The sequence below is a fragment of the Sus scrofa genome, chromosome 16 (genome assembly GCF_000003025.6).
Source record: "Sus scrofa isolate TJ Tabasco breed Duroc chromosome 16, Sscrofa11.1, whole genome shotgun sequence".
Taxonomy (NCBI): Eukaryota; Metazoa; Chordata; class Mammalia; order Artiodactyla; family Suidae; genus Sus; species Sus scrofa.
The window spans coordinates 28,026,480-28,043,936 of record NC_010458.4 but is presented as its reverse complement, the minus strand read 5'-3'; the positions used below and the strand labels follow the sequence as shown (position 1 = coordinate 28,043,936).

At 38.2% G+C, this 17,457-nt stretch overlaps 1 protein-coding gene across 13 annotated transcripts in view; it reads left to right on the top strand.

The window, feature by feature from the left end:
- TMEM267 (transmembrane protein 267) overlaps positions 1-16,536 on the top strand; it is a 33,233-nt gene extending 16,697 nt beyond the window's left edge. For all 13 annotated transcript variants that reach the window (XM_021077021.1, XM_021077023.1, XM_021077018.1 and 10 more), the window contains 2 exons: positions 1,053-1,439; positions 14,631-16,536. In XM_021077021.1, coding sequence (XP_020932680.1) covers positions 1,128-1,439; positions 14,631-14,966 — 648 coding nt within the window. In that variant the 5' untranslated portion in view covers positions 1,053-1,127 and the 3' untranslated portion in view covers positions 14,967-16,536. The remainder of the gene's footprint in view (positions 1-1,052; positions 1,440-14,630) is intronic.

The window sequence follows — 17,457 nt, the reverse complement described above, 5'->3', positions numbered from 1 at the left end:
AATAGGTTAATCAGTGGCTTTCTTAAATTTTCCTTGATACACTCTACCATCTAAACTGTTGTTCTTACAAAGCTAATCTGTTCTCTTTGGGCCACATGGCATATTATATATAAATGTAAGAAATACCATTTCTTTTCATACTTGAAAGTGCTACGAGAGTATATCTTAAATGTTCTCACCACACACACAAAAAGGTAACCAAGCGAAATCACGGATGAGTTAACTAACCTTATCATGGTAATCATTTCATAATATATATGTTTATCCAATGATCATATATTACACCACTTAAATGTATGCAGTGCTATATATCAATTATATCTCAATAAAGCTGGGAAAAATGAAACAAAGTTACTGATAACAGTTAAAGTAAAAAAGATGGAGTTCCCTTCTGGCGCAGTGCAGTAGGGATCCAGTGTTGTCACTACAGGGGCCCAGGTCACTGCTGTGGTGTGGGTTTGATCTGACCCAGGAACTTCCGCATGCCTCGAGCATGGCAAAAAAAAAAAAAACAGAAGAAAAATAAATACTGGAGTTCCCATCATGGCACAGCAGTTAATGAACCTGATTAGTATCTGTGAGGATGAGGGTTCAATCCTTGGCCTCACTCAGTGGGTTAAGGATCTGGTGTTGCCATGAACTGTGGTGCAGGTCAAAGACATGACTTGGATCCCGCATTGCTGTGGCTGTGGCGCAGGTTGGCAGTGATAGCACCAGCCTGGGAACCTCCATATGCCATAGGTACAACCCTAAAAAGACAAAAGACAAAAAAAGAAAAGTAAAAGAAATGCCAGTATTTATGACTTGGTTTTACACTTGTAAAATTTTTCTTCCTTTTTTTAAGCCACACCAGTAGCATGGGGAAGTTCCTGGACCAGAGATCAAACCTGCGCCACCGCAGCAACCCAGGCCACTGCCATGACAATGCTGTATATTTAACCCATTGTGCCACAAGGGAATTCCTATACTTACAGAGTTATTGCTGATATGGTTTTGCTTATATATTATATGACAGAAAATTATTCATTAATATTTTTCTCTTTCTATTTTAGGATGGCTGGGAATGTAAACAAGAATAAGCCGTTTCCGGATGGCTTTTAGCATATACTGCTGACACGTTATTTGTGATGGCATCTGAGACCGAGAAGACCCATGCTTTACTCCAGTCTTGTAGCACTGAATCTCTTATTTCTAGCCTTGGTCTGGGCATATTCTGCCTAGTAGCTGACAGACTTCTTCAGTTTTCCATAATTCAGCAAAATGACTGGCTTCGTGCCCTCTCAGATAATTCAGTACATTGTGTGATTGGCATGTGGTCATGGACCATAGTCATTGGAATCAAGAAGAAGACTGACTTTGGAGAAATCATTTTAGCTGGATTTTTAGCCTCTATTATTGATATAGACCACTTTTTCCTAGCTGGATCCCTATCTTTAAAGGTAAGAAGACTATATGTTTAATTTTTCTGGTCTTTAAATTTCTTTAATACCATTTTATTGATCTTCACAGCATCATTTTGTTAGAGCTAGAGAGGATTAGCTGTACTTTAAAACAGGAAAGCTCAGTTACCCAACTTTTGAGAGCATCGAGCACTCTCCTGAGGGCACACCCAGACAGGTTGCTGACCCCGTTACGTGGCATCACAAAGTGCTGTGGATGCACCCAGAGCAAGGGCTCACTAACTGTACCTGCGGAGTTCCATGCTGGCTTTAGAGAGGATGTGTTTCACCAAGTCTCATGGGAAAGATTAACCAACTGCTTTAAAGTAATGGGGGGTAATTCTCAAGGCCATCCTAATTCTTTTTGTATTAGGGGGTCTTTCTTCAAGACACTTAAAATTTCCTCCTATTCGTCATGTTTTACAGTTCATATGCAGCTCCTAGATGCTCCATAACAGCTGAATAGTTGTAAGATGCTTCCTAGGCCTAGGGAATGACTTTAATGGAGTCATTCATCCCTCAAGTCCCTCGGGCCAACATGTGTACTTCAGTGGACTAAGTAGGACACCGTCCCTGGTGGAGAAATTGAGGAATTTTATTGAAGCTTCAGGATGACCTATTGTACAGGATGACCCAGCTGCATAGTGACCTGACTAGTCTTGAAAATGAACTAAGCTCGAAATGGCAGTTCAGATAATATTTTCTACATGTCACCAGATTTACCTACTGTTTACATTTTATGATCTGTAAACACTTCAGAAAAGAAATATAAACTTGTAGAGTAAGGGCTTCGCTTTGTTCACCACTGGCCTAGAACAGTGCCTGGCTTAACCTAGTAGGTGTTCAGCAAATATGTGTTGAATGAATAAGAAATGATTACTTCTTCCTATTGAGTATCAAGTCCTTTACCAAGTACTCAGAGGTTGTCTCACTTATGTCAGTAAGGTATCAGTAATTCCTGATTAAAGACAAATTTTAACTTTTTTTGCTGTAAGTGAAGGTGGCATAACATTGCTGTTCAAGATTGGAATCAGAAGACCAGAGTTTAAATCCTAGTATTTAAAGTGGTCTTGGCAGAGCACTTTTAAGTCTCTATTTCGTCATCTGTAAAATGCGCATTGTAACATTACTTCCCTCTTCCCTCGTAGGGTTGTTGGGGGGAATAAATGAGTATGGTAAGTGACATACCCTGGCAAACAGTTAACAATGAATGTTAGTAGAAACAGTTAAAAATGTGATTTAGCAGAGTGGCCAAGATGGTGTAGTAGAAGGATCCTAAGCTCACTTCCTCTCACAAGCACACCAAAATCACAGCAGTCTGCAGAACAACCATCAATGAAAAAGACTGGAACCTACCAGAAAAGATCATCTACAACTAAAGACAAAGACGGAACCACAACCAGATGGATAGGAGGGGTGAGCTCACAATATATTCAAATTCCATACCCTCTAGGTGAGCAATCCACAAATTGGAGAATAATTATCTTATAGAGCTTCTCCTAGGGAGTGAGAGTTTTGAGCCCATGTCAGGCTTCCTAGCCTGGGGTTTTAGCACCAGGAGGACAAGCCCCAGAGCATTTGGCTTTGAAGGCCAATGGGGCTTAATTGCAGGAGCCTAATAGGACCCAGGGCAAAAGCATTAATTTGACAGGAACTTGGGCCAGACCTACCTGCTGGTCTTAGAGAGTCAGAGGGGTAGCTGTGGCTCAGCCTAGGGACACAGACATTGGTGGCAGGCATATTGGGGAGAATTCCAACATGTGAACACTGCTGCTGGCAGCTGCCATCTTGATTCATTGCACCAAAACTTGGCTCCACTCAACAGCTTATAGGCACCAATGTTGGGAAACCTCAGACCAAACAAGTAACTGAGTGGGGACACAGCCCCACCCATAAGCAGACAGGCTAACTAAAGACTTCCTGAGCTCATAGACACCTTTAGACACACCCCCAGATATGGCCTTGCCCATGAGAGGGCCAAGACTCACCTTTGCCCACCAGTTGGCAGTTACTGGCCCTTCCTGCCAGGAAGCCTGTAATAGCCTCTGGATCAGCCTCACCCACCAGGGGGCAGACACCAGAAGCAGGAAATTGCAATCCTTCAGCCTGTGGTCTGAGCCTGCTAACAGAAAGACAGACCTTATCCTAGGATCAGCCAAGCTCTGGCCCTGCCCATAGTAGGCCAACGCAACCTTTGGGACACTCCAGACCCCATACCCAACGATGTCAGTAATTCCCCCTGCCAGTTATATGAAACAAGTTCTGGGATCCCTGGGCCCTGCAGTCAGACTCTGGGAAGCAGCTTTTGCCTGCCAGTAGTCGAAGACTAACCCCAGGATCTAGCTTCACATGTTTGTGAGGTAGGCAACAACCCCAGAATCTTTTGGACCCTGACTCTGTCCACCAGTGAGCCAGCATTAGCCCCAGGACCCCCTAGGGTTCTATAATGAGCTACTTTGTGACCAGGCCCCACTAAGCAGTAGCCAGCAGAATCCACACAAGGCATGGCCTGGCAACCAATGGGCCTAGGGGTCAACCAAGCCTACCAGACCACCCACATAGTCTGCCACAACAGAAGGACCCAGTTAGTCCTTTTAACAGGAATCCCTAGAACATATAGCTTGCGTGATGAGAGGGAAGTGCACTGCTGGGATGCACAGGATGTTTCCTACAAAAGGCCACTTCTCCGAGGTCAAGAAATGTAACTAACATACTTCATACACAAAAATACAAACAGCGATTTAGACAAATGAGGCAGCAGAGGAATATGTTTCAGACAAAGGAAAAAGATAAAACCCCAGAAGGAAAACTAAGTTAAGTGGAGATAGGCCATCTACCCAAGAAAGAGTTCAAAGTAATGATCATAGAGATGATCAAAGAACTCAAGAGGAGAATAGATGCAGAGAACCACAAGTTAGAAGTATTTGAATTTAAAAAAAGAACAGAGATGAAGAATATAATCACTGAAATGATAGCAGCAACAACAACAACAACAACAACAACAACAACCAAAAGATAAAAGACAAAAATAAATAAATAAATAAATAAAATAAAAAGGAGTTCCCGTTGTGGCGCAGCGGTTAACAAATCCGACTAGAAACCATGAGGTTGCGGGTTCGATCCCTGCCCTTGCTCAGTGGGTTAACGATCCGGCGTTGCCGTGAGCTGTGGTGTAGGTTGCAAATGCGGCTCGGATCCCGCGTTGCTGTGGCTCTGGCGTAGGCCTGTGGCTACAGCTCTGATTCAACCCCTAGCCTGGGAACCTCCATATGCCACGGGAGCGGCCCAAGAAATAGCAATAACAACAACAACAACAACCAAAAGACAAAAGACAAAAAATAAATAAATAAATAAATATATAATAACTGAAATGAAAATACATTAGAAGGGATCAATAGTACACTAAATGAAAAAAAAAAAAAAAAGAATGGATCAGTGAGCTGAAAGAGTAGTGAAAATTACTCCTCCTGAAGAGAATGAAAAAAATGAGGACAGTTTAAGAGACGCCTGGGACAACATCAAATGCACTAATGTTCACATTTTAGGCATCCCAAAAGGGGAAGAGAGAGAGTAAAAGGGCCTAAGAAAATAATTGAAGAGATAATAGCTGAAAACTTCCTTAACCTGGGAACACAATCAGTCACCCAAGTCCAGGAAGGACAGAGAATCTATACAGGATTAACTCAAAAGAGGAACACAGCAAGACATACTGTAATCAAAGTGACAAAAATTAAAGGTAGAGAATATTAAGAGCATCAAGGGAAAAGCAACAAATAGCATACAAGGGAGCTCCCATAAAGCTGTCAGCTGATTTTTCAGTAGAAGCCCTGTGGCCAGAAGGGAGTGGCACATTATATTAAAGTGATGAAGGAAAAACCTACCACCAAGAATACTCTACCTAGCAATGCTCTTATTCAGATATGATGGAGAAATCAAAACCTTGATAGACAAGCAAAAGCTAAACAAGAATTCAGCACCACTGAACCAGCTTTACAACAAATGTTAAAGGAACTTCTCTAGATGAAAAAGAAAAGGCCACAAGTAGGAACAAGAAAATTACTAAATGAAAAAACCTACAGGTAAAGGCAAACAAACAGTAAAGGCAGGAAAATATACAGATACAAAGCAAGTAGGGAAGTTAAAAGACAGAAGTAGTAAAAATAATCTGTATCCACAATAAGCATTTAAGGGATACACAAAACAATTAGATGTAAAATATACAAAAAACAGTAATCATGAGGTAAGGAGAGTAAAAAAAAAAATGCATTTTTAAAACTCCACATTTGTAAATAATTTTTAATTTTTTTGGCTGCATCTGCAGCATGTGAAGGTTCCTGGGCTAGGGATCAAACATGCACCACAGCAGTGACCTCAGCTGCTGCAGTGACAATGCTGGATCCTTAATCCTCTGTGCCACAAGAGAACTGCAAAAAGTGCATTTTAAATTAACAGATCAGCACCTTAAAATAATCATATATATATATATATATAGACTGCTATACAAAAGTCTCATGGTAACCACAAACCAAAAATCTTTAATAGATATACAGAAAAAAGAAAAAGGAATCCAAACATAACACTAAAGATAGTCATCAAATCACAAGAGAACAAAAGAAGGGGGGAGACCTACAAAAACAAATCCAAAACAATTAACAAAATGGTAATGAGAACATACACATCAGTAATTACTTTAAATGTAAACAGATTAAATGCTCTAAGCAAAAGACATACACTGACTCAATGAATATAAGAACAAGACCTGTAGGAGTTCCCATCATGGCTCAGTGGTTAATGAACCAGACTAGTATCCATGAGGACACGGGTTTGATCCTTGGCCTTGCTCAGTGGGTTAAGGATCCAGTGTTGCCATGATCTGTGGTGTAGGTCACAGACATGGCTCAGATCTGGCATTGCTGTAGCTGTGGCATATGCTGGCAGCTGTAGCACTGATTCTACCCCTAGCCTGGGAACCTCAATATGCCATGGGTGCAGCCCTAAAAAAACACAAAAGACAAAAAAAAAAAGCAAGACCTGTATATATGCTGCCAATAAGAAACTCAACTTCAGATCTAGAGACATATACAGAGTGAAAGGGGATGGAAAAGGTATTCCATACAAATGGAAATCAAAAGAAAACCAGAGTAGCTAAAGCCATCAAACAAAATAGACTTTAAAATAATGACTTATAATATTCAAAGAAGGACACTACATAATGATCAAGGGATCAATCCAAGAAGAAGATACAGCAATTCTAAATATATAGCCATCCAACATAGGAGCACCTCAACATATAAGGCAATATTAACAGACATAAGAGGAAATTTATAGTAGGGGAATTTTACACTCCCTTTACATTAATAGACACATCATCCAGACAGAAAATCAATAAGGAAACACAGACCTTAAGTAACACATTAGACCAAATGGACTTCATATATAGAGAGCATTCCACCCAGAAGCATTCTTTTCAAGTGCACATGGAACATTCTCCAGGATAGATGATATGCTAGGCCACAAAACAAGCCTCAGTAAATTTTAGAAAACTGAAATATGAAGCATCTTTTCTGACCATAACACTGTCAGACTAGAGATCAACTCTAAGGAAAAAAACTGCAAAAACCACAAATATGTGGAGGTTAAAAAGTATGCTACTCAAAAAAAAAAAAAAAAAAAAAATCAATGGATCACTGAAGAAATCATAGGAATTCAAAAAAACAAAAAAACAAAAACCAAAAACCTAGACACAATTGAAAACAAAAACATGATGATCCAAAAACCTATGTAACACAGCAAAAGCAGTTCTAAGAGGGAGGTTTATAGTGATACAAGCTTACCTCAGGAAACAAGCAAAATCTCAAACAACCTAACTTTATACCTAAAGAAGTTAGAGAAAGAAGAAAAAGCAAAACCCAAAGTTAGTAAGAGGAAAAAAAATCACAAAGATCAGAGCAAAAAAAGTGAAATAGTGACTAAAACAACAATAGAAAAGATCAATGAAATAAAAAGCTGGTTTTTGAAAAGATACACAGAACTGGAATAACTTTAGCCAGATTTATCAAGAAAAAAAAGGGACAAAAATGAAAAAAGTTAGAACTGACACCACAGAAATACAAAGAACTTTAAGAGACTACTACAAGCAACATATGCCAATAAAATGGACAACCTAGAAGAAATGGACAAATTCTTACACAGGTACAATCTTCCAAGACTGAACCAAGAAGACAAAGAAAATATGGACAGACAAATTAACAGAAATTGAATCTATGATTTAAAAAGCTTCCAACAAACAAAAGTTGAAGATCAGATGGCTACACAGGCAAATTCTACCAAACATTTAGAGAAGAGTTAACACCTATCCTTCTGAAGCTATTCCAAAAAATTGCAAAGGAAGGAACATTTCCAAACTCATTCTAGAGGCCGCCCTCACTCTGATATTAAAATCAGACAAAGATACCACAGAAAAAGAAAATTACAGGCCAACATCACTTATGAATATAGATGTAAAAATCCTCAACGGAATACTAGCAAACCGAATCCAGCAATACATTAAAAAAAAGGCATCATACACCATGATCAAGAGGGACTTATCCTAGAGAAGCAAGGATTTTTCAATATCCACAAATCAATCAGTATGATACACCACATTAACAAATTGAAGAATAAAAACTATATGATCATCTCAATAGATGCAGAAAAAGCTTTTGATAAAATTCAACATCCAGGCGTTCCCGTTGTGGTGTAGCAGAAACGAATCCAACTAGGATCATGAGGATGCAGGTTCTATCCCTGGCTCAATCAGTGGGTTAAAGAATCTGGCGTTGGTGTGAGCTGCAGTGTAGGCTGCAGACGAAACTCAGATCCCGTGTTGCTGTGGCTGTGGTGTAGGCTGTCAGCTGTAGTTCTGATTTGACCTCTAGCCTGGGAACATCCAACATCCACTTATGATTAAAAAAAAAAAAAAAAAACAAAACAAAAAAAACTCCAGAAAGTGGGCATAGAGGGAACATACTTAAAATAATAAAAGCCATATATGATAAACCCACAGCTAACCTCATACTCAATGCTGCAAAGCTTTAAGGCATTCCCTCTAAGATCAGGAAGAAAACAAGGATGCTTACTCTTGCATCCCACTGGAATTCAACATAGTCCTAGCCACATCAATCAGAAGAAAGGAAATAAAAGGAATCTAAACTGAAAAGTAAAAAAACTGGCATTGCTTGTAGATGACACGATACTATACACAGTAAATCCTAAAGACACCACCATAAAACTACTAGAGCTCATCAATGAATTTGGTAAAGTTGCAGGATACAAAATTAATATACAGAAATCTGTTGCACTTCTATACACTAACAACAAAATATTAGAGAAATTAAGGAAACAGTCACGTTACTATCACATCAAAAAGAATAAAATAAGACTCTCTGCTGTAGTGCAGTGGGTTAAGAATCCTACACTGTTGAAATTGGTTCGATCCCCAGCCTGGCACAGTAGGTTAAAGGATCTGGCATGCCACAGCTATGGCGCAGATCACAGCTGCAACTTGGATTCAAACCCTGGCCCAGGAACTTACATATGCTGTGGGTGTGGCCATTAAAAAAAATCATAAAATACTTAGGAATAAACCAACTTAATGAGGCATAAGTCATACACTCAGAAAACTGTAAGTCACTGATGAAAGAAACTGAAGATGACAGAAACAGATGGAAAAATTCACTCTGTTCTTGGATTAGAAGCATCAATACTGTTAATGGAGTTCCCACTGTGGCACAGTGGGATCAGCCACCTCTTAGGAGTGCTGAGACACAGGTTCAGTATCCCCAGCCTGACACAGCAGGTTAAGGATCTGGTGTTGCCACAGCTGCAGCTTAGGTCAAAACTTTGACTCAGATATGATCCTGGCTGGGGACTCTATATGCCATGGAGTGGAAAAAAAAAAAAAAAAGATGATACTACCAAATCAATCTACAGATTAATATAATCTCTATCAAAATCCCAATGACATTTTTCACAAAACTAGAACAAATAATTTTAAATTTGTATGGAACACAAAAGACCCTAAATAGCCAAAGCAATCCTAAGGAGGAAGAACAGAGCTGGAGGAATCTTGCTGACTTCAGACTACACTACAAAGCTACAGTAATCAAAGCAGTATGGTACTGGCACAAAAACAGGCATACAGATAAATGGATCAGGGTAGAGAACCCAGAAATAAACCTACATATTTATGGTCAATTAATCTACAGCAAAGGCAGAAAAATATGTGATGGAGAAAATACAGTCTCTTCAATAATTGGTGCTGGGAAAACTGGACAGGTATATATGTGTAAAAAAAATGAAATTAGAACATTCTCTATCACCATATGCAAAAATAAACTCAAGGGAGTTCCTGCTGTGGTGAAGTGGGTTAAGGATCTGGTGTTGCTGCAGCTTTGGCATAGGCAGCAGCAGCAGCTCTGATTCAGTCCCTGGACTGGGAATTTCCATATGCTGCAAGTGAGGCAAAAATAAACAAACAAACTAACTCAAAATGTATTAAACATCTAAATGTAAAAACAGATAGTATAAAATTCCTAGTGGAAAAATAGGCAGAACACTCTTTAACATAAATCTCATCAATATTTGTTTGGATGTATCTCATAAAGAAATAAAAGCAAAAATAAACAAATGAGACCTAATTAAACACAAAAGCTTTTGCACAGCAGAGGAAACCATAAACAAAATGAAAAGACATCCTGCAGAATAGGAGAAAATATTTGCAAACTATGCAGCCACAAGGGATTAATTTCCAAAATATACATACAGTGCTTACAGTTCAAAATCAAAAAAAAACCCCAATTTTTAAAAGGCCAGAAAACAGGAATAGACATTTTTCCAAAGAGCAAATGCAGATGGCCAACAGGCACATGAAAAGATGCGCAATCTTACTTATCATCAAGGAAATGCAAATCAAAACTACAATGAGATATGATCTCACACCTGTCAGAATGAATATCATCAAAGAGATCATAAATAACATGTTGGCTAGGATATGGAGGAAAGGGAACCCTCATAACATTGTTGGTGAGAATGTAAATTGGTGTAGCCACTATGGAAAATAAGATAGAGGTTCCTTAAAAAACTAACAGTAGAATGACCATGTGATCCAGCAATTCCACTCCTGGGCATATATCCAGAAAAGATGAAAACTAATTTCAAAAGATACATGCACCCCAATAATCATAGCAGTACTATTTACAATAGCCAAGTCATGGAAGCATCCTAAATTTCCATCAACATTTCAATGGATAAAAAGGATGTGGTATATATATTCAATGAAATATTAGCCACAGGATGAGTAAAGGATGAAATGAAATAATACCACTTGCAGCAACATGAATAGACCTAGAGATTATCATACTAAGTAAAATAAATCAGAGGAAGGCAAATATCATATGATTTCACTTATATATGTGGAATCTTCAAATATGATACAAATGAACTTATTTACAAAATAAAATAGACTCACAGACAGAAAATAAAGTTAAGGTCACCAAAGGGGAAAGGTGCGGGAGGGAGGGATAAATTAGGAGTGTAGGATTAACAGAGGAACACTACTATATATAAAAAAGATAAACAAGTGCACACTGTATGGCACAGGAACCACATTAAAATCTTGTAATAACATATAATGAAAAATAATCTGAAAACAAATAAACATATGTATGTATAACTGAAACATTTTGCTGGATAGCTGAAACACATCGTAAATCAACTATACTTCAATTAAAAACAAAAAACAGGTGTGATTTATAAACACATTCTCTAGAATTTAAGAATTCCTACTGTAATTCTTAAAATCATTTAGGCTGGGTACTGTATTTATTCTTTGATTTATTGAGAAGCAGTAGTGTTAAGAATATGAGCCATAGTCAGACAGACCTGATCTCAGCTCTCCCATTTAATAACTGCATACCAAGGGGAAGTTACTTAGCCTGAGTCCCAGTTTCCTTCTCTGTAAAACATTCCCTAATTTATAAAACTGTTTTAGGATTAAGTGAGATGCTCTCACATAAGCATGGCATAGTGCATGTACTGATCCCTATTTTTGAATGAGATATTAAATTAAAATTTGTTCATATTTACTATCAGCTTGTATGTGATCAGGAGGAATAAATATCAAAACTGAGTAAGTACTTTTGATACTTTTAATTTTACTGAAGTATAGTTGCTGTACAATATTGTATGAGTTAAAAGTGTACAGCATCATTAGTCACAAATTTTCAAAGGTTATATTCCATTTATGGTTATTAGAAAACATTGACTATGTTCCCTGTGTTGTACAGTATGTCCTTGTGACTTGTTTTATACCTAAGTGTTTGTACCTCTTACTCTCCCACCTCCATTTTGCCCCTCCCCCTTCCCTCTCCGCCCACTGATAACCACTAATTTCTTCTCTGTATGTGTGAGTCTGCTTCTTTGTTCCACATAATAGTTTGTTGTACTTTTTAGATTCTACATGTAAGTGATATATTATACTTAAGAATGTTTTTACTTCTATAATTTTATGATAATATTCTTTTCTTCTCTCATTACTTAACTATGAATGAAAAATCTGCATGGATATTTTAGAAAATAGCCAAGCAACAGAAATTCCTCATTTCTTAGCATCTGTAACTATAGACTTCACAAATAAAAGTGTGAAAAGTCAGTATCTCTGCACACATCCAGAGCATAACTGCTCATCATCAGTACACGAGGCTGTTACTCTCCCCAAGCAGAGATTACCGTGCCCTTCCCCACCCCACCCCGCTACGGAGAAGCACGATAGAGTGTAGGTGTAGAACTTAAAAACAAAAGTGGAGACAAAAATGGCATAATACAGAAATGTTATATATTCTGACAAAGGAGAAATAAAACAACTGAAAATGTGGAGAAGGGAGAGGAAATAGGAATGTAGAATAAACTCTTGTATTTAGTGGACAGGTGGGAATTAAAGAACACTGTTTTAAGGAGGTTTACAAGATTCTCAGGTTAAGGGTGTTCTGATGTGACAGTATGGCAAGGTACAGTCTCTTTAATGGATGACTTTTTTTTTAATGTAGTGGGAAAGTTGTGTCCATTTTTTTTTAATAGGAACCTCCATTTCCACCTTTACTACTACTTTCCCCTTGTACCATCCAATCTCCAAATGCTAACTCTCCCTTCCTTTGTACCATCTTCTCCCCTAGAACTAATGCCTTTCACAGCCTTGAATCATACCCACTTTTAAGTCCTTTCTGTGTAATCAGTGCTCTGATCTACCAGGACCCCTATTTAGTATTTTCACATTTGGATTGAACTTTGTCTTTTTAGTGGTAACTTTATATCAGTCTTAGATTTCTCCCTCATCTTTCTTCAATACAGTTTTTGCTGGCTTGAGGGGCGAGTGTGAGAGAGCGCTCACTGATTTGCTATTTAATACTTGGGAGTTTAAGTTTGGGCAGTCTCTGACTTCTAGCTATGCGCCGGGGGAGTTTGGTATAGCTTTCTTTGGCCTTGTTCTGCAGTGTCTTTGAAGATGTGTGGGGAGATTCAAATTTAGGCAGTCTTCTCCATCCTCAGCTTTTTTATTAGAAATTATCTAGCTGGAAATTAGCCTTTAGAATGTATGAGAATGAAACCTTACTCGTGGAGCATTCAGGGGTTAAGGCTGAAATTTGCATTTGTTTAGATACTGATTACATTTTTATAATGATTTAAAAACTTTGCTGAAGTTTAACTCAGCTCTCACATATTTGTTTAAAATAATATTTTCTGGGGAGTTCCCGTCGTGGCGCAGTGGTTAACGAATCCGACTAGGAACCATGAGGTTGCGGGTTTGATCCCTGCCCTTGCTCAGTGGGTTAACGATGTGGCGTTGCCGTGAGCTGTGGTGTAGGTCGCAGAGATGGCTCGGATCCCGCGTTGCTGTGGCTTGGCATAGTCTGGGGGCTACAGCTCCGATTAGACCCCTAGCCTGGGAACCTCCATATGCCGCGGGAGTGGCCCAAGAAATGGCAAAAAGACAAAAAATAATAATAATAAAAATAAAATAAAATAATATTTTCTAAATGTAAATAAATTCTGAAAGTATTAGAGACTAATGGTCACAACAAAAATATGCCCCTCTATGCCTTCCTTAATTGAGAAATGGAGTAGGGGAGGGGCCAGACAGGGGGAGGGGATTAAGATGTACAAACTACTAGCTATAAAATAGACGTAAGGATGTAATGTACAACACAGGGAATATAACCAGTATTTTATAATAACTTTAAATGGATTATAATATGGTGAATCACTGTTGTACACCTGAAATTAACATTATAAATCAACTACACTTCAGTTTTTAAAAGTTTAATTGAAGAATACTTTATTCAGTTGTGAGACTTTATTATTATTATTATTATTTTGTCATTTTAGGGCCATACCCACGGCATATGGAGATTCCCAGGCTAGGGGTCGAATAGGAGCTGGAGCTGCAAGCCTACACCACAGCCACGCTAGATCCAAGCTGCAGCTGCGACCTACACCACAGCTCATGGCAATGCCGGATCCTTAACCCACTGAGAGGGGCCAGGGATCAAACCTGTGTCCTCATGGATGCTAGTCAGATTTGCTTCCACTGAGTCACAATGGGAACTCCCTGAGACTTTTAATGCTCTTAGAAGTCCCAGACAATTCTTTATTATCATTATTATTATTATTTTGTCTTTTAGTTCTTTTTTTTAGGCCAAACACGTGGCATGTGGAGGTTCCCAGGCTAGAGGGTCTAATCGGAGCTGTAGCCACCAGCCTACACCAGAGCCACAGCAACACTGAATTCTTAACTCACTGAGCAAGGCCAGGGATCGAACCCGCAACATCATGGTTCCTAGTCGGATTCGTTTCCACTGTGCCATGACGGGAACTCCCTAGAAGTCCTAGACAATTCTTTAAAAGTCCAAGTTTGCACTACCATACACTTAGGATATAAATTGTATTGTGTCTTTTCTAAGCAAATAGGAAAATTTTTTTAATTAATCACATATTCTTGGGATCTTGATTTCATTTTTAGTGCAAAGTTTATTTACATGTGGCATAGAAAATATTTCCTTTGCATTTCCAGTAGTCTGCAGGAAAATATTAGGAAGCATCTATAAAATTTTGTTTGCCAAGAAGAAAATGATACTAGTTAATGCTTTTCCCCTGCAGGCTGCTCTGACTCTTCCACGAAGACCCTTCCTTCACTGTTCTACTGTGATACCCATTGTGGTTCTGACTGTGAAGTTTACTATGCACCTTTTCAAGCTCAAAGACTCCTGGTGCTTTCTTCCCTGGATGTTATTTATATCCTGGACCTCACACCATGTCCGAGATGGAATTCGCCACGGCTTGTGGATATGCCCTTTTGGAAAAACTTCTCCTTTGCCATTCTGGCTTTATGTAATAATTACATCATCTTTACCTCATATCTGTTCATTCGTTATGTATTTCACAGGGACCAGACAAGTGATGTCTTCAAAACACGGAATTCATATTGATGTCTGAGATAACCATGTGACAGTCTTAGAGAAGCAGTGGTTGAAACAATGGTAATTAAGGCTAGCCAACATTAAAGTGAACTTTAAAAAACTTACTGGTTCTTATTTAATTATTGTAGTTCCTGAAACCTCTTGTTCAGGAGGCATGAACAATTTTTTTTTTAATTATTTGTTTGTTGTATTCCTCTCTTCTAAACAGTCTAGTGAAATAGAGTTTTAATTACTCCATGATAAATGTTTGTTTCTTCTGTTTACCTGGCTTTACTAATGTTATTAGATTAGCATCTGGTTATTGGCAAATATACCTTTAAGGTAGGTTATTTCCTGATGAAAAACAGCTCAAATTTTAGGATGACTAATTTGTGGAAACTTAGCATTGTATTGGAATCCACATTTTCCTCAGATACTGAAACAATGAAACAGGCAAAGTGGGATTATGAAAAAGATGTATAGTGAATGCTAAGATTTCTTTACTCCATATTTTGATCCTGACTGAAGTTTAATTTGCCAAGTGCTTTAGTGAGTTGTGCTTACTGGCAGAATCTGCTTCAGTGAACTTGTGTCATATAACATTCTTAAGAGACAGTACTATAGACCTAGGTTATTGTTTCAGAAATAACTTCAGGGAATTATTATCATAATAGTTATAGTAACATCTTGCTAAAGTATTATTTTTTTCCACTGTCTTTGCCCCCACATCTCATGTGTTGGGAATTTTAACTGTTTTGAAAACACAATTAAATATAACAAAATATTTGCTTAAAATTAACCAAATATTTTAAATTAACATTAAAAAAAATTGTACTTGGCTTATAACCATAGAATTTATCCCAAAAAAGGACTTAACCAATAATGTCATTTCAAATGTAGACTCCTGAATGTGACATTAAAGTTATTTTAATTGCTGTCAATTTGTTTATATATGATTCTAAAATATACCAGTTAAATAATTTTTTTAAAATTTGCCTGATATTGAAAGACAACACACTTTTCCAAAATAAGGTAGTTTTAGGATATTGGCTTTTTCTTCTGTTCTTTCAGGTTGATCTTCTGTTAAAAATGATTAACCTTTATGAGAAGGAAAATTGAGTTGCTCTAACTTTTACACTTCCATAGTTTAACATTATGTTGAGGTAACAGTCAGTGGCCCAAAGGCACCTGCTTTTTTTGTAGCATTTGTACCAGCTGCTGTCTTCAGATTTTCTCACACATTTGTGTTTTATAATGCTCGTGATTGTGTGCCTTGTTCTCTGAAAGGGAGGAAGCAATGCCTTATCCAAAGCAGATTTTTCTTATTAAGTTAATAGAGTTCTATAAATTGTCATAAAGGATCAAGCTCTTATAGTTTTTGTTGTTAACCAGTTGGTTGTAGTCTATTATATTGTACAATTTGTTACTCTTACAATCTGTTTTTGTCTTTCAAGAGCTATTACTGTATCAGTTTGGTTGGTTTAATAGTAAATATTACATAGTGGGGATAAATTTGATTAAGGTAGGTCTTTTTTAAAAGCATATGATTTTAGAAATCCCTGGAAATAAAGCATATGTCTTGTGTAATGTTTTCTAAGTTACAAAACTCCCTTTTCTTTCTCTATATTAAACAAAGGAATATAAAAATAGAGGGCCTGACTTAAGAATGTCACATTTGCATTTGGGGCATGTCCTAACTTTATTAGAATGGGAACTCACTTTGACCACGACTCCTTGCTTAAACTATAACTGCAATTTTTTTTTTGTTTGTTTGTCTTTTTAGGGCCGCACCCATGGGATATAGAGGTTCCCAGGCTAGGGGTTGAATCGGAGCTACAGTTGCAGGCCTGTGCCACAGCCACACCAGATCAAGCAGTGTCTGAGACCTACACCACAGCTCACAGCACTGCGGATCCTTAACCCACTGAACAAGGCCAGAGATCGAACCCGCAACATTGTGGCTCAGCAGAAACAGATCTGACTAGCATCCATGAGGATGCCGGCCTTGCTCAGAAACTCCAGTAACTGCAAATTTTAAGTGTGGGTTTTTACCTTTGTTCCTACCCTTACCATCAGAAAAGTTCTTTGTCCTCTAAATGGTCTCTGAAAGCTGTGTCTATAAACTCTAGAAATAGAATCAACTTCCCATGCTGCTATTTTGTTCTTAGTGAAAAGGTTTGTGTCAACACAGCTTCTGTTGAAAGTCGTACTGTATCTTCTTTGCATTTGTGTTTTTCCTCCACCCTCTAGATGACCTCCTTTCACTTAGTTTCGCTCTTAGCTGTTTCACTGATCTGACCTCCCAATGTATTCTGAGCCCTTGTTTGTTATATTGGCTGCTAAGAACTTCTACCACTGAACTATTTTCTACTGACCCCAAGCCTAGTTTTGTTTATTATTTTGTCTTTTTAGCCCCCTCACCCCCCACGGCATATGGAAGTTCCCAGGCTAGGGATCAAATTGGAGCTATAGCCGCTGGCCTAAACCACAGCAACCCCAGATCTGAGCCGCATCTGTGACCTACACCA